The sequence below is a fragment of the Leuciscus leuciscus genome (genome assembly GCF_965113295.1).
Source record: "Leuciscus leuciscus genome assembly, chromosome: 14".
Taxonomy (NCBI): Eukaryota; Metazoa; Chordata; class Actinopteri; order Cypriniformes; family Leuciscidae; genus Leuciscus; species Leuciscus leuciscus.
In genome coordinates this window covers 41,043,886-41,066,186 of record NC_138738.1, presented here as the reverse complement: position 1 = coordinate 41,066,186, position 22,301 = coordinate 41,043,886, and the positions used below count along the sequence as shown (strand labels likewise).

Genomic DNA, 22,301 nt, shown 5'->3' with positions numbered 1-22,301 from the left:
ATGGATGGAGAATCAGATAAAAGTCACCATGAAAATAAAATGGACTGTTTTTTTAATAGAATATTGCAGTATTTATTAAGGCTAAGTGATTTATCCGTGCATATCATTTATTTTTAAATGATTGTGGCTTCTTAATTTTTTTTATTTATTTTTTTTATAACTTGGAATAGCAGTCCACACCACAACTATCACAATAATGTCACAGAGAAGCTAACAGAAATATGTTCTAACAGCGTTTTGCTAATGCTATTTCTGAATGTTCTCTGAACGTTCAAACGTTTTTAAACGTAAAATAAAAAAAATACAATTGGTAGTGCGAATGTCAATGGAACATTCTACCCATAATGCTGACATCATGGGAACGTTACGTTAAATATTTCTGTGAATGATGTATAAATTATCTTTTTGTGGTAATATTTTGAGAACATTAGACCAGATAACTAACGAACGTTCTATTAGTTCATAACTTTGTGAAAAACAAAGGTTGCCAGAGTGTTTGCTAAAGCTCAGAGAACGTTCAGCTGCCTTCCTATCGTTGAAATCACTTTCAAAACGATTTTTACCAATAATAAAAACATGGACAGCCAATCAAAATCCATCCTACTTTAAAGAGAGCATTTAAAGTGGCAGACGATAAAACTGCAGCGATCGCTTACAATAAACAGATATCACCCTAGGTCTGAACGGGCTTCTGTTACACTAAAGGCAGGGTAGACAATGTTTTTTTTCATTAACGCTTTGTTTTTCTGATTGAAACTCACACCACATCCTGATAGCAATCAATAATAGAATTAATTTAAAAATGTTCATATTCATATATCTTCTGTGGAAGTCTCAGGATTAAAAATATAAAAAAAATTCTCGGTCCGAATGCATACGATGATGTCCTACCTTCCTGTCAGTGTATGTATTTCCATAACTCCGCGCACCTGCTCGCGCGGCAGACATCACACGCCATCTGCGCGGTTCATGCTATGCAGAGTTAGACTGACGTCAGTCACCGAGCACCGCAAACGAACAGCAACAACTTTTTACAGTTCCTCCTGAACCAAAACAACGAATATTTGCTGTGTTTACGCCATGTCAGAACTGTAATTTAGACACGGCAATCCATTGGTATTCTACCCGGAGCTGTTCACGTCTTCAGACTCAGATTTATGCGTTTCTCTGGCAACACTATTAATGCTGAAATGAATCTGCAACAGTCAGGTGGTACAAGTAAGACCTCTGTAAGTGGTTCACGTTTATAATTATTGTAGTGTGATGTGCTTTGAGATATGAGGGAGTTTAATGGCATCTCTAATGATGCTGTGCTGGATCTGCTCAGGTTCATGTGTTTTGAAGGAGGCGTGGCTTTGGAGAAGAGATCTCATGCTTTCAAGGCTAACTTGCTTTTGCTAGCCTCTCTGAAATTATCTACCCGACCTAATCCTAAACTTTCTATTGTGAATATTTCCACCATTATACAGTAATAACGAGCAAATTAATGTGTATTTAAAAAAAATGTAAAAGTGCCATCAAAACTGCAACATTCAGGAATAATGAGTAAGATTTTATTATAAAAAATATAGTGTTAATAATACAAATGCATATATACACATGGTTACAAAATAATTCTGACAATGGATTTTTTCTGGAGGATCTGTCATTTGAATCACTATGAACTAACATACAATCATGTTAATTATTAATGATATGATAAAATAACACATTTATTGTCTCCAAAATGTGACGTCATGTTTTCAAAAGTGCTAATGATGTCAGTTTAAAAGGCGTAGGCCATCCCGACGGCCAGAACCACGAACACGCCGAGCAGCGCCCGCAGGAACCGGGGCATCAGAGATGAGGAGCTCTGCAGTGACTCACACGCTGCGTCACCTGAGGAGAACATGAACACGTTTACAACACGCTTAACACACCGAAACATCCATCACAAGTACAAACATGAGCCAGTGTTTTACCTGCTGTGGTCGTCGTGTTCTGCTTGTGTTGTGTGTGTCTCTGTCTCACTTCAGTTTCTGTCTCTGACACGCGGCTCACCGAGTCCTGAAGCTCGTTAAAGACCTGAGGAAACGAGAGCAAACGATCAGCTCGTCCACAACAGCTTCAGTCACTCGTCAGTGAGCAGCTTGTGTTAGGCTTTTCCTATAACACCTGATGTACTCGTTACATCATAAGTAGAATGGCGTCTATGCTAATGTTAGTCTTTCTGCTTATTCCTAGGCCTACTGTAGTCAGCCGGATCCGGGCCGGATGGAGTACCTGCACTTTTTTTTCTCCATTTCTTCACCTGATGAGTTTTAGTTCCTTGCCACTGTCGCCTTAGTCTTTTGGCTTGCTTTCATTTAATATAATATTCAACAATATTATTGATCTGCCTGCATTGACACCATCATATAAGAACTGAACTGGATGATGACAGAGCAGCTATATATATATAAATGAACTAAATTAATACGTTTTTTACAACAAAAATGAACCATCACTGAACTTACTTAAGCTGGACTATGACGCTATTTTCTTCTAGAAACAAACTTTGTTGCATTATTTCCCTGTTTTCACTGTAAGCTGCTTTGAAACACTGTGTTGTAAAAAGCGCTGTATAAATAAAGGTGAGCTGACTTGAGAAGGAGATGGATCGCTCTGAAGGAGCTGCAGTGATGGATCGCTCTGAAGGAGCTGCAGTGATGGATCGCTCACCTGGACGTTGAGCTCGAATGCGAGGATGGCCTCGTTCAGGACCCCGTTCCTCTGCTCCTCCGTCAGCTCGACGCTGTTCATGCGGCTCCTGTACAACTGCTTGAAGAGGTTCGGGCTGCTGACGCCCGGAAACGAGAAGAACGACAAGCCCTCTCCGTTCCTCAGCCCTAATGACTTCTGCGTGATGCGGCCCAGCACCTGCCCCCCCGACAGGTCGCCCAGGTACCGTGTGTACGCGTGAGCCACCAGATACTCAGGGTGACCTCTGCCCACCTGAGAGACACAACACAACCGATTCAGAGCAAAGTCACGATATTCTCGAGGAATAAAGGGTGTAAATGACGTATGACATCTTAAACATGTCTCAGATGTGTAACCAGGGCTTGACATTAACACACGCGGGTGTATTTCAGCAGTGGCGCTTAACGCAGTCACTTTGGCGGGTTGAATTTTATATATAATATATACATTTTTCAATTGTAATCTTTTAAAAAGACATCTGAAATAATAAACTAAGTGCAATGTAGTGTCAAAAATGTGGATTTTTCAATACATCGATACTGAAATATCTAAAATGCTTCTAATACTCATTTTCCTCAGAATAGATACACAATACCAGCTGCTCTTTCTCTCTCTCTCATCTCTCCGACAGCGAGAGACACACAAACCCGCCTCCACTCACTCACTTGCTCCATTCGCTCCGGATGAATATTGTTGGTGTTACAGGGCTTGAGTTTCACTGTGGGATTGGTCATATTGAGCATAATTTTACTCATTCCCACAGATTTTATGTTTACACCAAAAGTGCGGCACATAAAGCCGCCTCTCAGAAATAAATTGATCTATTTTTCGCTGCTCATTGTGCTTAAACAGTCAAATACACACAAAATAATTTCAAAATGCCCGTTTTGATGAGTATTCACGCACGTTTTAAGTGAAAGTAAACAGTTGAGAAAGAAAACGCACGAGTAACAGTATAGTGCGTCAGGTCTTAAAGTGACAGCAGCCTAATAAACCTGCTGACAAATTATGAGATAATATTAAAAATATCTGTATGGCAGTTTTTCCTCAATGGTATCGATGTCAAAATTGTGGCCAGTGAAAATGCTGAGTGACTAGTAACTTTGGAGACTCGCAACACCGTGACTGGAGAGCAAAGAGTTAATGTCAAGCCCTGTGGGTAACACTTAGGAGAAGTGTACAAATGGACAAGGTTCCAGTTGTTAACATTAGTTATCTACATTAGTTCAGATGAACTAACAATTAAAAATACTACTAAAGCATTTACATTTTAAGCATGATTCTCAGTCACTGCCGATAATCTCAAAATGGCCAGATATCAGTGGATTAATGTGTTCTCTGTGTTCACCTCTCTCAGTCTGCCGGCGTATCTCAGTGTGGCGGCCGGCACCGTGATCTTCTCCTTCCAGTCCTGGCCGTAGAAATGCTCCAGGTCTTTCCCGATGGACTCCAGCCGGCCCAGTTCCTGAGGGAAGTATATGGGAGCCACGGCATCATGGGAAGCGTTCCTGTCCAGCTCTTCCTCCAGCGCCTCGTATATCTTATACAGCGAACACAAGAGCAGCTGAAACACAGAGCAGAAGAACACCAGGTTAGATTCATTACGAAGACCAAATCTAAGGGCGTTTTCAGACCGAAAGAGGGACTTCATTTGTTACAATGTTGCATTTTCGCTTTCACAAGGCAACATTTCAAAGCGTACCAAAATGTGTTTATGCAAGTCACGATCTTGGATCTTGGAGCGATGGTTGTGTTCATATACGCCTAAACTAACAAAAAAACGCACCAGGTTCCGAAACAAACGCTCCAAACGAGCACCTTAAACTCTGCTGGTCAAGCTGTTATTATTAGGCTGGTTTACAGCGAGTTGTGTTGGTGCGTTGTGATCGGTAAGGGATAGTGTACATCCAGCCGGTTGTTATCTTATCCGGCTTTACGCTTGGGTGGTACTAACCTTTTAGATCGGAAATGCAACAACAGTCACATCGCATATTCGATGACTAACTTGTAAGACTAGTCTAAGCGGTTTATGCAACTGAAGCCAGCGGGTCTTGCATCAGACTGAAGATGTTTCTTCTGAGATAACAACCGGCTGGATGTACATTATCCCGCTTGTTACACGGCTGCTTGCCACATAAGTAAATAATTAGACATGAAATATTGATCTGAGTTGAAATATTTGATCAGCTCTTTAATCGCAAAGCTTCCGTAGAGAGAGGACCGGACATTTAATGGATACGTTACAATCCTAACACTTATTACACAGCATTTCAACACATAAATAATTATGGGGATAAGAGATATTGATTTCAGATTTTAAAATCGTACCTGTTTGTATCTTATAATCCAACAATGTACAAAACAATAGTCGCAAAATGGCCGCCGCTGCGTTTGTATGAAACGAGAGAGCGAGTCCACGATACTGGAGGGCATTATTAAATAACTGTACACACAAAATATTGATTCGGCTGAGTTTTAATGTTTTATTAGCTCACCAAAAGCAAAACTTCCACGAAGGAAAATCTTTCCTAGCGAGCGTATATCGCTGATGACCTCAGTGACCCGGATGAGCCTGTGTTTCTCAAGTTATTTGGAAATAATATACCGCTGGATGGCACGATTGACCAATCAGAATCAAGTATTCCACAGAGCCGTGTAATAATAAATAATAAACTGGTAATAATATAGTAATAATAATAAACTACGGTTAATACCAAACTAATAACATTAGTTTCCATGTCTAAAACATCCTTCAATCAATCATGACGCTTGAGCCGGTGTGATATAGTGAATATAGTCACTCGCTGTGTGTCGCGTCTAAACACCCGTCGCTGTATAACGCAGCCTGTCGTGTTAAACACACTGCGGGGTGAATCACCTGGTACTGTTGAAGAGACACGTCTCCTCTCTGGTAGCTAAGCATCAGCTCGGTGTTCTCCGCTCGCACGTGACTCTCTTTAGTCGCAGCTTTGATCAACTCTGATAGATCACTGTGAGGAAACACACAGATTCACTCAACATGAAACACTCAATCATATTTGGGGCAGTCATGGCCTAGTGGTTAGGGAGTTGAACTGGTAACCCAAAGGTTGCTGGTTCGATTCCAGAGCCGGTGGGAAATGACTGAGGTGCCCTTGAGCAAGGCACCTAACCCCTAATCGCTCCCCGGGCGCCACACAAAGGCTGCCCGCTGCTCTGGGTGTGTGTATCCACGTTTGCAGTGTCTGTGTGTGTTAACTACTCACTACTCTGCTCCTAATGTGTGTGCATTAACTTGGATGGGTTAAATGCAGAGGTCAAATTCCAAGTATGGGTTACCATACTTGGCCGCTACGTGTCACTTTCACTTTCACTTTCACTTAATAATAAAGTCAGTAACACACACTAAGCACAGATAGATAGATAGACAGATAGATAGACAGATAGATAGATAGATAGATAGATAGATAGATAGATAGATAGATAGATAGATAGATAGATAGATAGCGCATTAAGGGTTTCTGTTTGAACGGTGTCGTGTTAGCGGACCCTAAGTTAATAACTAATGATCTTTGCAACAATCAATCAAAACTAACTTTATCTGGACAATAACTTTATTCTAGAGCTGCTATAAAGCCAAAACAATCTCTGTTACTGTATATCCTATTATCACTGTAAAGCTGCTTTGAAACAATCTATATTGTTAAAAACACTATATAAATGAAGGTGACTTGACTAGATAGATAGATAGATAGATAGATAGATAGATAGATAGATAGATAGATAGATAGATAGATGTTAGTATTACCTGTCTGTGATCGCTGTCTGTGTTTTCTCAATCGTCTCCATTTCTCTGAAAAACAAATCAACACTGTATGAAACTTTGCACCAGTGAATAAAGTGCAACCTGATGCTGCTCGTGTGACTATAACTACATCATCTGATGAAGCAGATAGTAAATAAAAAATCTCTTAAAGGGACAGTTCACCCAAAAATTGTATCAATATTCTTTAAGATATTTTCTTTTGTGTTCAACAGAAGAAAGAAACTTGGAACAAAATCAAGGTTTACTCACTCGGTCTGTGTGTGTCGGTCCTCAGCGGATCTTTTGAATGTGAGCGGCTCAGGATCTGAACTCGAGTCCGGCTCTCTCCTCTTTTATACTCTCTGAGGGAGAGAAACGGGAACTCAAACAAAGGCAGGGAGGAGGAGGAGCAGAGCTAAACATGACACGACACATTCATCAGCTCAGGAGGAGGAGAGATGTGGAAAACATGACTGAGGAACAATTTCAATCTCATGATCACCTCCCAGCAAACAATAGCAGTAATTTCACCGTCTAGTTTAACTATAGACCCAATATAGTTCGGCTATGAGTAACACACTTCTAGACAAAATAACCTTGAATTTGGTTACATGTCGTTTTTTGCCAAAATAACTTGCGAGAAGTATGATATTCCATCATGGAAGCAAAGTCAACAAAGTTTAGATGTCTATTAAATTTTCACTGACAGCCCAAATTTTGCCTTGTTTTAGCCTAGACGTCAGGGCTGTGTTCGGACGGCTATTAGACGTCTTTTAAACGCAAAATTGCTTGTTGAGCTACATGTGTTCACATGACATTGGGATATATGGGATTGTCTGTTCTCTAAATGTGATCAGTAAAAGTTCAGTGGGAGAGGAGGAGAATAGTTCACTGGTCATGATCAGCTCTAAAACACCCTGCAATCAGTGTGGAAAAAACATAACAGATGAGATCAAGAGTCAGAATGATGCAAGTCTGTTATGAAGATCATCTTACATAAGAGCTGCAGGTTAATAAAGTCGCGTGATTTGTTATTATTGGTTGTGATTTGCTGAGTAGCGATAAGAAACGCAGCAGTAAATCTGGAGGGATGTTGAAACCGTGAGTCAGCGTGAACGCGCTAACCATGAGCGAGAAGAGAGGGAGAGCGCGCGCTAAACATGAGCGAGCAGAGAGAGAGAGCGAGAGAGAGTGCGCGCGTGCGCTAAACATGAGCGCGCAGAACGGTTAAACGTGACTCGACACAATCCAGAACTCTGAACCCGAGACTGTTCCAGCCTTTTTTCTTCAGAAAAGTTTCAACACTACTGTGTGATTCATTATGTAAACATATGCTCTCTCTCTCTCTCTCTCTCTCTCTCTCTCTCTCACACACACACATATAGGTCACAGGAATGTTTTGATACGCAGAAACCGGTCTGATTCAGTTAACGATCAGTTCAGTTCTCTCGCCTTTTCCAGTCGGTGTTGTTTGGACTCAAACAGCAGGGATATTATAATCTATCTGCCAATGAAAACCCATAAGAAAAAACAGTCACATTCATATTTAAATGCAGCTATTTATTTCAAGAGAGTACTCTTTGTCAGTCAGCTCACCGTGATGAGCACTGCAGTGGTGCTCGTTCCGCCTGTCCGCTAGAGGCGCCCGAGTGCGTGATGACGCCACACTCTCGAACCGTCGCGCGAGAAACTGACCGCGCAGCGCTGAGCCAAGATGGCGACAGGAGACGCATGAAATTTGATGAAGGTAATATGTGGAAATTAATAGAATGAATGAAACTACATTTTATCACGATCGCACGCATGTTTAATGTTTTGATTCTCAGTTGAACATGCTTCGCTTTGTCTGAATTATACTGTGAATCACTAATAGTGTTTAAAGTTTTGCCAGTTAGCGTGTTAGCATAGAGGGCTAATAACAACAACACAAACATACATTCATACATACTCAAATACACACTACAACACGTTCATTCATATTTATATACTCAATATAACTCGCAAACCTATACATGTAAATACACAACCACACACACACAAACTAGTTACACAATATATGTTTCTATTTACAGCTGTAAAAATAAGTTTGTGAACACATCTGCCGTCAATGATCATACACCATCTTTAGTTGTGAAAAGTACAATCGTTTGTGTGTTATTAGTCTAGTCAGGTTGTGTCTATAACCGTGACTCACGATCAGACCACATTTTATAAATAATTAATGGAGAAATCCAAATGCCCTCAAAGGGTTCACAAACTTATTCTCGCCACTGTATAATGTGTGTGTGTGTGTGTGTGTGTGTGTGTGTGTGTGTGTAGATGGAGGGTGAGGTGAGTCTGGTCGCCGGCCGCAGTCAGAGAGAAAAAAGAAGATCCTACAAAGATCTGCTGAGAGAAGAAGAGATCATCGACGCAGAGGTTCGCAAGACCTCCAAGAAACGGCTGAAGGTACCGATGAAAGACTCACATCACTGACATCATCATCATCACCATCATCACCATCATCAGTGTGTGTTGTGTAGAAACTGATCTCTGCTCTCTACAGGACGCTGATGACTTTTACCCTGTCAGCGAGTTTCACAAGAAAAAGAAGCATTATGAGGATCATTTCTACAGAGGTGCGTGACTGTAGTTATTTATTTTGAGCTTAACAGTCACTCGCATTTCAGTTATACAAGTTATTTTTTCCCCATTAATTTTCTCCCGTGATATTCCAGAAACTTTGAGGTTGAATTACCATCTAGTCTGTTATTGAACCAGGGAATTAATTACTTATCCCATGAAGAATTGCAAATCATTATACATAAAGTATAAAAATGTAAGTTAATCAGTAGTTTGAGAGTTGAAGGTTTTTTCTTAGTTTCTGTCATCTGATGGAGTTTGGGTTTCTTGCCACTGTCGCCTCTGGTTTTGCTTATATGGGGTTTAAAAGACACTTAAAATTCAGTAATATTATTGATTTGACTGCAGTAACACTCACATGAGAACTATTGATTTGGATGATGACATCACTGTTTTCTGTAGAACTGTTTTATAGCTGATTCGACTTTGTTTCACAATTGATGAATTTGACAGCATCGTCGTTTTTGAACGTTATTGAACTACATTATTATAGATTATAGCTGAATTGAACTCATTCATAATAGATTTACTTCACACAGTTATTGAACAGAACTGAATCAACACTGAACCGACTGAATAATGACACTATTGTCTATTTAAGAGCTGCTTTTAAAACAGAATTGAATTCTGTTTGCATCATTGATCATTATTTTCCTGTTTATTACCGTGAAGCTGCATTGAAATAATCTGTTTTGAATAAAGCGCTATAGAAATAAAGCTGATATGACTTGTCAGGAGACTGAAAACACTTCTATAGCCAGTTATTTTACTTTGAAATGTGTGTTTCTGTGTTGGAATGTCTGTTTTTGTTTTGATCTGTGCGATACTGCACGTTGCCAATTTACAAATTTGCATTGTCAACTGCGCTCGTTCCTCTTGCGTGTCCTCAAGGAGCAGGAGGCGGGAGAAACGACGATCTCCGATATTTTGAACTGCAGTACCTATTTCGACCACTTGCTGTCATTCTTACAGACTGCACCTTTAAGTGAACCGACTCTGTACGGAGCTGTGAGAAGTCTGTTAAGCAGCTCTGATGGCGTGTTGAGTTTGAGTTAATCGTTAATCGACCTGTGAGAACACCGGTATCACCGGTGGGGGCTTTTAAATCGCTAATTTAAAGGTTGAAAGTAAAATGTGCCCGTCTGCACGTGCATTCATAATGGTGTGGAGCAGAGCGAGCGTTTTTCTATAGGAATGAACTGAAATCGCTTGCTCTATTCTGCTTGCTCCGCGCCCAATGACGTGCGCATTTTAGTTTCGCTTTCAAATTAGCGCCAATTCGGGGGCGAATTGCTTGAAATGGTGAGTTCATTAGCCTATAATTCTTAATGAAAAACACAACAACAAAACAGTACGATGACAAATTTGCTTATATAGGCGCTTTTACACCTCACTCTCATGATTAATGAAATCTGACTCCTGTTGCTGATCTGTGCTGCGACCCTCGTTCAGCTCACGGTTTATTAAGCAGACACGCTAGTTCTGGGCGGTGTACCGGTTCATACCGAATACCGGTGTTTATTTTTGTTATGATATGAATTTTTAAAATACTGCAATACCGTTGTATGTCACTTTAATAACGATCGGAACGCGGCGCGGTCCTTTTTCACTGTTGCACTGTGGTGATGCACGTGTTACTAAGCGTGACTTTGAAGATGGAGAGGTTAAACTATAATTGATAGCTGTCAAATTATATTACACTGTTTCCCATACATTTGTTCACAATATCAAAACAGCCTTTTGGAAAATCTATTTGTGGTTGGCATTGACATCGTTGAATAAACATGAGCACTGCACGTTTCTAAATCAAAACGCGGTGCGGGTGTTTTTATATGAATGTATCTGAAGTGAACTGACGGTCTTTAGAAAAGTTTCTTTGTTATTACGATTGAATATTTCTTTATCTTTCCTGATAAAGCAGCATTTATGAGCATTGCTGCTTTGTGTACAGCCGTTACCGGGGAAACCGCCATTTCTGCCGCTCCTACAGCGCCTCCTGCTGGCACCTCTTTGTAAACAGCCTTGCAAACCTGTGTAAATACTAGTGTGGATTTTTTTTTCTACAATATTCACTCATGACAGTAAAATAGGGCATTCTAAGTCAATCTACTGCAGTATTTCCTCTCTCACTCAGTGAAAAATGGGTTTTACACCCAGTCATGCCGTCATATACCGTGAAACCGGTGTAATTTAGAAAAATACCGTGATGTGGATTTTTGGTCATACCGCCCAGCACTAAGACACGTTCAGTTTTTAATTCTAGTGTCTGTTCTCTAACTGAACTAAATTATTATTATTATTTTTAAAATTGATGGTGGGGGCGGTGCCACGGTGGGCAAGTGATGTAACCGGGCTTGCTTCTGAACACTGGTAACTCCGACTATCGTAGCAAGCCTAGCGTTGAGTTGTTCATGTCTCTCTCGTCTCGTGTAGATCATCACAGCTCCGGATCTCACCACAAAAAGAAGAAGCGTCCGTCAGAGAGCCAGCGTTCGCTCCTGACGCCCGTTGAGCCGGCGGGATCTCCTCAGACAGCGATGGGTCTCCTTCAGGCCATCACCTCTCCCACAGCGGTGGGCACAGAGACCGTGTTCCCCTCGTCTAAAGAGCGCAGGAAGGACCCCCGAGACTCCGCCTCCTGCAGGAAGGACCCCCGAGACTCCGCCTCCTACAGGAAGGACCCCAGAGACTCCGCCTCCTACAGGAAGGACCCCCGAGACTCCGCCTCCTCCAGGAAACAGCCACAGGTGGTGCGGGAGGGGCTTCCTGTGGTGGGCGAGGAGGTGGAGCTAGAAGGTGAGGAGATGCCATAGACTAGGGCTGTAAAGCGATTAATCGCATCTAAAATAAAAGTTTGTGTTTACATAATGTGTGTGTGTACTGTGTATAATTATTTTGTATATATAAATACACACACACACATGCATGTATATATTTAAGAAGTATATTGCGTAGTAGTGAACGGGGGACCCAAAACATCTTTGGAAAAAATGTATTTGAAGTGTAATTTGATTGTTTAGTTACCATCGCGTCCCATTAGACTTCATGGGGAGGGCGGGGTTTATGAGCTATACTGGGACCAGCCACCGGGGGGCGATCGAGGCGCTTTGGCTTCACTTTTCAGCACTTGTGCGGCACGCTTGGGAGAAGCATCATCCACGATCTCAGGAAAGTTTTATTAGAGGAATTGTTTTCTATGAATGTATGCATGTACACAAGCATTTTGACCCTAAAATCTTTAACTTTTTCGGTGTGCGCTGTTACGCCAGTTGTGTGAAAATATCAGAGAGGCAGAGTGAGATCTAAGGATCAGTTGAAAAGAGTGTTTATCAGTTAGTTGAGCAAGAATATTCAACATTTTTAATACAAAATAAAATCTAATCTATGACAAAGTTGTTTGTAATCATGTTTTAATATATAGCCAAATGCAATATCTGATAAAAGGAAGTCATTATGTTTGAAAACACCGTTCTCAGCAACACGAGTTTGATCAGCCTAAACGTTTGTCTGTAATGATGATTGTGTCCATCAGGATGTCACGACGGGGCTGACAGCAGCGGCTCGTCCTCCGCTGACGACAGTGAAGGTGGGAAACTCTTGATCCACGATTCCTCGTCTCAACACGGCAGCAGGAAGAAGAAGAAGAGCAAAAAGAGCAAGAAGAAGAAAGAGCGAGACCGGTCGCGTGACAAGAAACACAGCAGTAAATCAGCCAAAAGAATAACAGCAGGTACAAACGAAACGCTTCTGTGTGTCTTAAAGGTGAACTGTGTAATATTTAGGAGGATCTGTTGACAGAAATGCAATATGATATAACTATGTTTTCAGTGGTGTATAAAGACCTTACATAATGAACCGTTATGTTTTTATTACTTTAGAATGAGGCATTTCTCTCTACACACACCACAGGTCCTCTTACATCGACATGTTTCTACGGTGGCCCTGAACGCGTTTCGTCACTATGTTGTTCTTCGTGTAAAGAAGCTTCAGCTAAAGTCAGCGAATTAAACACTGACACAATGATGAACAAGTATCAATAATATTAGCAATAACAGATTGTTTTACTGAATAATCAAGTAAACCTAATTTCTTAATTTATCTTTGTAAAGAAACCTCATTGTTTAACTACTCTCTGCTGTCTCAGACGACGACATCACTTCCTGTTGGCCACAGTAACTTCTGTTGAGTGCAATTTACAAACTCACCACTAGATGCCGCTAAAAATTACACACTGCACCTTTAACATCTGTGTGCTGCTCTTGTGCTGACCTTTGACCTCTGGCCGCTCTTCTCTCAGCCAATGGCAGCACAGAATGGAGCGCGTTCACTACAGGTCATCACAGCCACGAGGAGAAGAGGAGGAAGAGTAAGGAAGGAGGCAAACGCAAGAGCAAAGACAAGGTGAGGAAACCACTGATGCACCAGATGAGCCTGAAACACAGAGACCGTCTCACTCACACGTCCGTCTGTCTATCTGTGTGTGTGTGTGCAGAAGAAGAAGGTCTTGACGGCGTATCAGATCTTTTATAAGGAGTACAGAAACAGCATTCTGGAGGAAGAGCCGGGCCTCGGTGGGTTCATCTTCATCTTCATCAATCTGCCTGTTTGTGTCTCTGTATGTAGATATTTGATTATTAGCTTAAAGTCTCATGTGTAAAGTGAGCAAACACAGTTGAGTTTGTTTGCTCCTGAAACATGCACGAGGATCTCTTATCCTTTTTCACTTTCAAGCATCTCAATTAAAACTCTGAATAGATCAGCCAATCAGATTGGAGCTTGCTGTTTATAATCTTGTCACAATATGAGTTATTTTAACAGTGATCTATATGCCACAGTAGCAGTTTTGCTGTAAATTCACCCTGAAAGAAATTACAAACCACAATGTCAACTTTTTTAAAGGAACACGCCGACTTTTTGGGACTTTAGCTTATTCCCCGTATCCCCCAGAGTTAGATAAGTCCATACATACCCTTCTCATCTCGGTGCGTGCCTTAACTCTGTCTGACGCACCCACCGCTAGCCTAGCTTAGCACAAAGACTGGAGGTAAATGGCTCCAGCTAGCATACTGCTCCCAATAAGTGACAAAATTGTGATTTCTTGAATCTGCGGAGTGATTTGAGAATCCCCGTGGTGAGGAGCAGAGTTCGCTCAGAACTGGAGTAAATCACTCCGCCCAAGTAGCAGTGCTTCGCCTTCTGAGAATATAGTTCCCAGTATGTATACGGTTAGAAGATGGCTGTGTCTCATGTGACCTTGTTATTCGTACACGCTGTGACTATACAAATCACAACATGTGAATAGGAAAATGTTGGCGTTATTTTGTCACTTATTGGGAGCAGAAGGCTAGCTGGAGCCGTTTACCTAGGGTGACCATATTCCAGGACATGTCCGGCCGGGATTTCGAGATCGCCCAAAATATCCGGGATACGGCTTTTGCTTTCTCGTCGCCATTCTTTTTGTTTACATGCACACCTTTTGATTCAGTAGGACTGAATTAATTCCGATTGGTGAATCTAAATGTAGTGTTTACATGAACGCTAAACAAGTGATCGGTTGATGCATTGCTAAGAAAATTCCTGTGTTTTCGTCTCGATCGGGATCCGTGTGAAGCAGAATGCATGACCTGCAAAGCTGGCACGTACGTGTCAGTGTCAAATAATGTAATAATGTAAACATAATGAATGGTGACTGTAGAAAGCAAAAGCCGAATCCCGGGCATTTTGGGCGATCTCGAAATCCTGGCCAGATATGTCCTGGTTAAACAGGACGTATGGTCACCCTAGTTTACCCCCAGTGTTTGTGCTAAGCTAGGCTAGCGGTGGGTGTGTCAGACAGAGTTACGGCACGCACCGAGATGAGAAGGGTGTGTGTGGACTTATCTAACTCTGGGGGATACGGGGAATAAGATAAAGTCCCAAAAAGTGGGCGTGTTCCTTTAAAGTCTCATATACAAAGCATTAAAAAAACTCTTCACATATGAGCAAATTAAACAATAATAATTTTGTTAATTACAGTGACAATGAATGAAGAATTCACTATTTGTATATAGCCTATTAATATATTTACAATATAGAAACTATAATATATAAACTATGAATTAACTGTAAACTAATAGTTTACAAATGATTTGTAAGTACTTAGTGTATACTTTATGTGTTACTGAACTGTTTTCTATGTGAATATACTACTCCAGTCTTCAGTGTCACATGATCCTTCAGAAATCATTCTAATATGATGATTTGATGATCAGGAAACATTTATGATTATTATCAGTGTTGAAAACAGTTTTACTGCTTCATATTTTTGTGGAAACCGTCATACATTTTATTTTTCAGGATTCTTTGATGAATAGAAAGTTCAAAAGAACAGCATTTATTTGAAATATAATCTTTTGTAACATTATAAATATCTTTACTGTCACTTTTGATCAATTTAATGCATCCTTGCTGCTGAATACAAATATTTCTATATTTATGATGCTTAAAATTCAGCTTTGATCACAGGAATAAATTACACTTTACTATATTCACATAGAAAACAGATGATTTACATTCTAATAATATTTCACAGTTCTTACTGTATTTTTTATCAAATAAATGCAGCTTTGGTGAGCAGAAGAGACTTCTTTTAAAAACAATAAAAATGGTATAGACCACAATCTGTTGACCGCTAGTGTATGTGAATATTTATTGTGTGTGTGTTTATTTGAACTCAGATTTTGGGGACTTGAGCAAAAGACTCGCTGATGCGTGGAAGCAGCTGCCAGAGGGAGACAAACAGGTGCAAACAGCATCATTACCCATCATGCACCTGTGTAAAGTGTGTTTGCTGACGGATTGATGTTTTCAGGTGTGGCGAGAGAGATCGGAGTACCTGCAGCGCAAGCAGTTGAAAGAGAGCGTCAAACACGTCAAGCACGTCAAACAGCAGCAAATGTCACGACCGCTCAAAGACAACAGCAGGGTTAAAGGTCAGCACTCAGATCCCTTCAGGTCACTGGCTATGTTTACATGCACAACTTTTGTTTCAATCGGACTGAATTCATTCCGATTGATGAATCTGAACGTAGTGTTTACATGTTCTCTCGATCGGATTAGAAAAGGAATAACACCCCCCCCCCCCCCCCCCCAATCCGATCGAAATTTCATTGGGATCGAGCTCAATCGGATCTATTAAGGTGTTTACATGAAGGCTTTTCAGTGCGATTGAGCAGCAATCCCATTACTAACGGATTATTTGGTTGCATGTAAACGTAGCCACTGATGTCACTCTCAGCGCTGTGATGTTTGGTGTTGATGTTTGGTCAGGTCATCAGTCATGTGCAGTGACTCCAGCAGGAGGAGTCGTTGTGTTGAAGAGACCCGAAGCATCAGTGACTCCTGTCCAGAACGGATCGGCAAACGCTCCCGCTTTCTCTCCGCTCAGAGACCCGGACGTGGACCCGATCGATGCGGCCGCTCACCTGCAGCTTCTGGGAGAGTCTCTGTCTCTGATCGGGCGCAGACTGCAGGAGACTGAGGTACACACACACACACACACTCACACACACAAACATTAAAGTCACACGGCTTACCATAACCGCTAGTTTCAACACACTACTAACTAACTTAACTAGGCCGACTCATTCTACGAATGAATTAAAAAGAATGAAAAAAGTATAATTCATCGGAATGGTCCGAAACTTGGTAAAGGTTTTGGCACTTGATGTGTGAACACACAAAATCATGGACATGATTCATAAATGTTAAATGGTCCTGAAAAAAATAGTCACACTTGTATTGTTCAAAAATGGAGATGAATGGGAGATGAATTTCCTCTAGTGGAAGCGTCTGGTACTGCAGCCAAACACAATGTCAACCTCACATTTGGAACACAACTTGTTTAGATTTATGGCTCGAAGTTTTAGAGTAAAACGTATTTTGGAAATTATATATTTCATATAAAAATGTAAAATATTTTTTTTGTGCATTTTTTATAATAAATGTAAAATGGTATAACTGTTTTAAGTTCACAATAATCTGCCAAATGTTCGTCTTTAAAAAGAGACCAAACTTCAGTCTGGGATCCAAAGATTTATGAACGCTTAAGTTGCAAATGTTATTTTCAGGTCCATACTCAAAAAGTGAATAAATGGATTATAATTACTGCATAAATATTATTTACTACCATAAAATCCTCTAAAAATACAAAATATTAAATAAAAAACATTATCGAACTAAAATATAGTACAATCATTTCATTGAAATAATAAATAAATAAAAAACGGTCCTTTTTGACCGACACACAAAGAGCACCAGTTAAACACCTGCTGAAGTGTGTGAGCATCACGAGGTGTGTTTTGTGTCTAACTGTCCGGTGTGTGTTTCAGGGCATGGTGACTGTGTCGGGTTCTCTGTCGGTTCTCCTGGACTCGGTGTTGTGTGCTCTGGGTCCGCTGGCCTGCCTCACCACTCAGGTCCCAGAACTCAACGGCTGCCCACATCATGTGCTGGTACGTTCTGACCACTCATTATTTTAAATACATAAACATCAGTGATCCAGATGACTTGAACTTCTATATGCATGCAGCTACATCTCTACTTAGAAAATCTGATTCTGTGTATCACGCAGCTTTAAGGCCCTTTCACACCGGATGCGAAATGAAAAAGCGAATAGTTTGTGTGCGAATAGTTCACGTCAAAACCATTCACATCGGCCGCGACGCGAATTTGCGACGTCTGTGACATTCAGAGCTTCAACATTCCAAAACCTTCGAAAACATGGACACTTCATCATCATCATCATCCAGTGAAGACGAGCTTTTCATTTTCTTTAAAAGACAGAAAAGAAGGTTTTGGGTGCACCCGATTTTACAGATTATGCTAATGTGCAGTTTTTTTGTGTCTTCAACTAAACACAGTGCGTTTTGTAATGTCACTACACATTACATGTAACACACAAAGTAAGTTAAAATCATTTGACTAGAAACTGTAGATATCACACACAGAATGTATAGTACACTAAAAGCAGCCCTAAATAGTCTCACTACATTTTGTTACATGTTCAAAGTAAACACGGTCTCTGTCTCTATCTTTGACGATAATAGTGTTAGCTTTCTATCCCAGATGTAGTTTATCCTGCTAGCCTACACAGCACAGGACTATACAACGACTAAAACTATCACACAACACACTCAGTCAAGATAACCGAGTTGGTTGACAATGCTACGCCACACATTGTCTTTCAAATCGTTGTCCTTGTAGTCTGTGATTGGCTGAAGCCTTTTCTGTCGCCGCAAAAGTACAAAAAAAATCGACATCGAAGCGAAAAAAATAAGTCGTTTTTTCGCCTCAGCACATTCGCGTTCGGTGTGTGAGCACTCATTACACACACAGCTGATCACAAAATAAAACCATCGCGCGAATTATTTGTGCGTCAAAATCGCGTCCAGTGTGAGAGGATCTTTACACTTTGTTTCTGGTGCAGAGTCACGGATGCATCATTGCATTTTATATGATTCTTTAGCTTGGTTATCTTTATCATAGGAGAAAGCTACATATGTACTTTATTGCAAATGTTCTTTTAGGTAAATCACCCTCCTATATATCAAATCTTTTAATTTATTACACAAATAATTATCGCACTAGATCTGGTTCTCCTATTCGGCTAAAAGTCTCAAGGGTATTGTCAGCACTTTTAAACGTCTCTTGCACAATGTTTTAAAGGACACTTGCAATTGTTTTTCTTGATTTGCTATTATTTATTTAGTGTAAATTGTGGTTTTGTCATTTTGTGATTCTTTTGTGTGAACCTTTATGTGCTGCCGTCTTGACCAGGTCTCTCTGAAAGAAGAGATAGTGATATCTCAATGTGATTCTCCTGGTTAAATAAAGGAAATAATAATAATAACACTCACTGCGTGTCTCTGTTTGTGACCAGTCAAACACTCTGGATAACATCGCCTACGTGATGCCGGGTTTATGAAGGGTTCAGACCTCCTGCGGCGTCTCCACTGAAACCATCGACAAAAGACTTTAAGACTTGCACAGTTTTGCACTGGACAAACTCACAGACACTTCAACTTTTAACCTGCTTCTTAAACCTGCGCTCCGTTTTTTTTTATCTGATCTGATGTTAATTTTGTATTTCTGTTGTTTTTCTCAATCTCTCAATAAAATCCATTTTAGTATGTTCTTTTAATTCTGGAGTGGACTGTTTTTTAGATTTGATTTGTTTTTTTTGTTTTTTTTTTAATAGTTTGAAGTCACCATGAAATCTTTTATTTTTTATTTTTATGGAATTTTGTAGTGTTTATTGTAAATGATTTGTGGGTGCACATCATTATTGTTTTAAAAATCTTGAATCAGAATAAGTTCCTCTTGCAGCATCTCTTCTCTTCTCTGATGACGAGGGCGGGGCAACCTGTCACTCACATGAGATCAGCCAATAACAAATCACAACCATCCAATCAATTCCTCACAGACACAATCGAGCCCCGCCCACATTTGTTCTTGTTCCAGAAGCGTTTCACGTGGATATACGGTCTGTCATGATGCAGAGAATCTTGATGAGCGGGTTAATTAAAAGTTAACCCTAACCCTATCTGAATAAAAATGTCAGATGTTTTAAAGAGACTTGTATAGACACAGTGTCTGTTCACACAGGACGTGTTTCTGAGATCAAAATCTAGACGAAAATGAACTCATGAGGTCTATAGACATGAAATAAAATGAATTCAACATTTATAAACACGTCTTGAAAAGATGATTTTGAAACTGTGAGACATCATGATGTCTTTACGAAAATTAACCATAGACAGCTCAATCATGCCGGTTTGCACTGCACAACATCAGCACAACTCCTCGTCCAGGTCCTGGTCATATCTAGGCTTGACTACTGCAATGCTCTTCTGGCTGGACTTCCATCATGTGCAACTAAACCTCTACAGATGATCCAGAATGCTGCAGCTCGTCTCGTCTTCAACGAGCCCAAAAGGGCCCACGTCACTCCTCTGTTCATCTCTCTGCACTGGCTACCACTCACATCAAGTTCAAGGCATTGACGATTGCTTACAGATCTACCACAAGCTCAGCTCCCTCCTACTTTCACTCACCTTCACTTTCCTACTCAGCTCCATTGTTCCCTCTGAACCATGTCACTTGCAACTGCCCTGTCTTATGAGTTGTCTGTCTAACTTTAAACCTGTCTCCAACTCAGCTAGCTGATATAATCTCTAGTGTTCCGGTTCTAAGTTAGATATTATCCCGCGGCTCATCTTTTTAAGGATGTTTTTTCTACCATTAGTCATATGGTAACCGCTATCATAAACAGCTCTTTAGCCAAAGGTGTCGTTCCAGATAGTTTTAAACATGCAATTGTGCAACCTTCTTCTTGAACGGCTAGAGAACGGCTAGTAGGTGTCAAGAGCACTGTATTAAAGTGGTTTGCTTCCTACCTTGAAAAGATTACTTTTTCTGTAAATTTAGGAAATTGTTCCTCGTCATCTGCGCCTGTTTTGTTTGGTGTGCCCCAGGGATCTATTTTGGGATCTTTATTGTTTTCCCTTTATATGCTCCCCTTGGCCCTCATTTTTCAGAAGTACAACATTTCATATCACTGTTATGCAGATGATTCTCAGCTTTACCTTCCAGTAAGGCTTGACACCACTGCTCCATTTGATGTGTTATTGGAATGTGTAGATGATATCAAGAGGTGGATGACAAATAATTTTCTGCAGCTAAATGAGGATAAAACAGAGGTTGTAATTCTGGGATGTCCGCCAGATTCCTCTCCGCCCAGTTAGATCCTCTCTCAACAAATGTATGCAAACAGATCAAAAACCTTGAAGTGATCTTTGACTCCTCACTATTTTTTGATTAACAAATTAGTGCTGTTATTAGAGGAAGCTTTTTCAGTTTAAGATCAATTGCAAAGTTGAAGAACCTTCTTTAAAGCAAAGATTTAGAAGTTGCAATTCATGCATTTGTAACATCACAATTAGACTATTGCAACTCTCTTTATTGTGGTCTTCCTCAATCTTCACTATCTTGATTACAAATTGTTCAAAATGCAGCTGCAAGACTTTTGACTGGGTCTAGAAAGAGTGATCATATTTCTCCTGTTTTGGCATCCCTTCACTGGCTTCCCATTAAGTTTAGAGATGATTTTAAGATCCTTATGTTTGTTTATAAGGCGTTGTCTGGCTGTGCACCAAGGTATATTTGTGATCTTATTGTGCCATACTGTCCTGCTAGGGCACTTAGATCTTCAAATCACTTGCTTTTAAATGTGTCACGATGTCGCTACAAATTAAAGGGTGATCGGGCCTTTTCTGTGGCTGGGCCCAGGCTTTGGAATGCTCTCCCTTATCATGTGAGGTCTGCTCCTTCATTGGACATTTTTAAATCTACTCTGAAAACACATTTTTATTCTTTAGCTTTTGGAAACTTGTAATTGTTGTTTTTTATAGTGTAGTCCTGCTATGCACTATGTACAGCACTTTGGATCAATTTGTATTGTGTTAAATGTGCTTTATAAATAAAGGTTGTTGTTGTTGTTGTTGTTCACTCGCTCCTACGAGTCTACATCTCTACCAGAAGCCTACGATCGGTCAACGAGCGACGTCTCGTGGTTCCATCACAGAGAGCCACAAAATCACTTTCCAGAACATTCTCATTCACGGTTCCATGCTGGTGGAATGCTCTCCCGCCCTCATCCGGAACGCAGAATCCCTGACAACATTCAAAAGACAGCTGAAAACCCATCTCTTCCTTGAGCACTTAACCTCATAAAAAAAATAAAAAAAAATCTTTCCTTTTCCTTTAGTCCTCCCTTGTCTGGCTTATGCTACTCTGAGCAATGCCTGACCTTTGTATTTTGAGCACTTCTTGCATTGTTTTTGCCTCTTCACGATGACTCGCTTAATTTAGTCCTAATTTGTAAGTAATTTGTTAATTTAAAAGTCTGCTAAATGACAATGTAAATGTTTTGCAACACTAACCATAATTTGCAAATGATAATCAATCCGCCAAAAAAAAAAAAAAAAAAAAACACAACATGGTTACTACACATTTACTATAATAAAACCAGCTTTAACTCTGCTGTGTACAGAAGCCTTTGGAGGGGGTTTCAGTTTTTCAGCTGGTCAGGATGTGAAACCAGCTTTTCAAACTTAAAAAACATTGAACCCCAGCA

General features: G+C 40.4%; 2 protein-coding genes and 1 long non-coding RNA gene across 4 annotated transcripts in view; 1 reads left to right on the top strand and 2 right to left on the bottom strand.

The window, feature by feature from the left end:
* LOC309474010 overlaps positions 1-15,837 on the bottom strand; it is a 94,453-nt gene extending 78,616 nt beyond the window's left edge. The window contains exons 1-2 of the long non-coding RNA XR_014197175.1: positions 14,917-15,837; positions 14,284-14,489 (exon numbers count right to left, since the gene is read on the bottom strand). This is a non-coding gene — a long non-coding RNA (uncharacterized lncRNA). The remainder of the gene's footprint in view (positions 1-14,283; positions 14,490-14,916) is intronic.
* hmox1b (heme oxygenase 1b) lies at positions 1,532-6,882 on the bottom strand. 2 transcript variants are annotated; one of them, XM_082136229.1, is made up of 7 exons: positions 6,776-6,882; positions 6,509-6,553; positions 5,600-5,711; positions 4,070-4,285; positions 2,701-2,973; positions 1,962-2,064; positions 1,532-1,878 (listed from the first exon to the last, which is right to left on the bottom strand). In XM_082136229.1, exons 2-7 carry the CDS (start codon positions 6,547-6,549, stop codon positions 1,766-1,768), a joined length of 858 nt encoding a protein of 285 aa, XP_081992355.1. In that variant the 5' UTR covers positions 6,550-6,553; positions 6,776-6,882; the 3' UTR covers positions 1,532-1,765. The 2 variants fall into 2 exon arrangements, with proteins under 2 accessions (XP_081992355.1, XP_081992356.1); XM_082136230.1 differs by having other exon boundaries at positions 5,600-5,713; positions 6,532-6,553; positions 6,776-6,858.
* On the top strand, positions 7,946-19,307 carry hmgxb4b (HMG box domain containing 4b). The gene is made up of 12 exons (XM_082136166.1): positions 7,946-8,252; positions 8,825-8,953; positions 9,051-9,123; positions 11,561-11,923; positions 12,660-12,857; positions 13,425-13,528; positions 13,620-13,698; positions 15,844-15,908; positions 15,978-16,098; positions 16,436-16,647; positions 17,497-17,619; positions 19,047-19,307. Exons 1-12 carry the CDS (start codon positions 8,247-8,249, stop codon positions 19,089-19,091), a joined length of 1,518 nt encoding a protein of 505 aa, XP_081992292.1. The 5' UTR covers positions 7,946-8,246; the 3' UTR covers positions 19,092-19,307.
* The last annotated feature ends 2,994 nt before the right edge of the window (positions 19,308-22,301 follow it).

Excerpts from the sequence above, each read along its gene's own strand:
- hmox1b (XM_082136229.1), bottom strand. The coding sequence starts at position 6,549 with ATGGAGACGATTGAGAAAACACAGACAGCGATCACAGACAG. Across the intron at positions 4,286-5,599 it reads TGTCTCTTCAACAGTACCAG|CTGCTCTTGTGTTCGCTGTA; the intron begins GTGATTCACCCC and ends TCTGTGTTTCAG. Across the intron at positions 1,879-1,961 it reads GAACACGACGACCACAGCAG|GTGACGCAGCGTGTGAGTCA; the intron begins GTAAAACACTGG and ends TGTTCTCCTCAG.
- hmgxb4b (XM_082136166.1), top strand. Across the intron at positions 11,924-12,659 it reads CGAGGAGGTGGAGCTAGAAG|GATGTCACGACGGGGCTGAC; the intron begins GTGAGGAGATGC and ends TGTGTCCATCAG. Across the intron at positions 15,909-15,977 it reads TGCCAGAGGGAGACAAACAG|GTGTGGCGAGAGAGATCGGA; the intron begins GTGCAAACAGCA and ends TGATGTTTTCAG.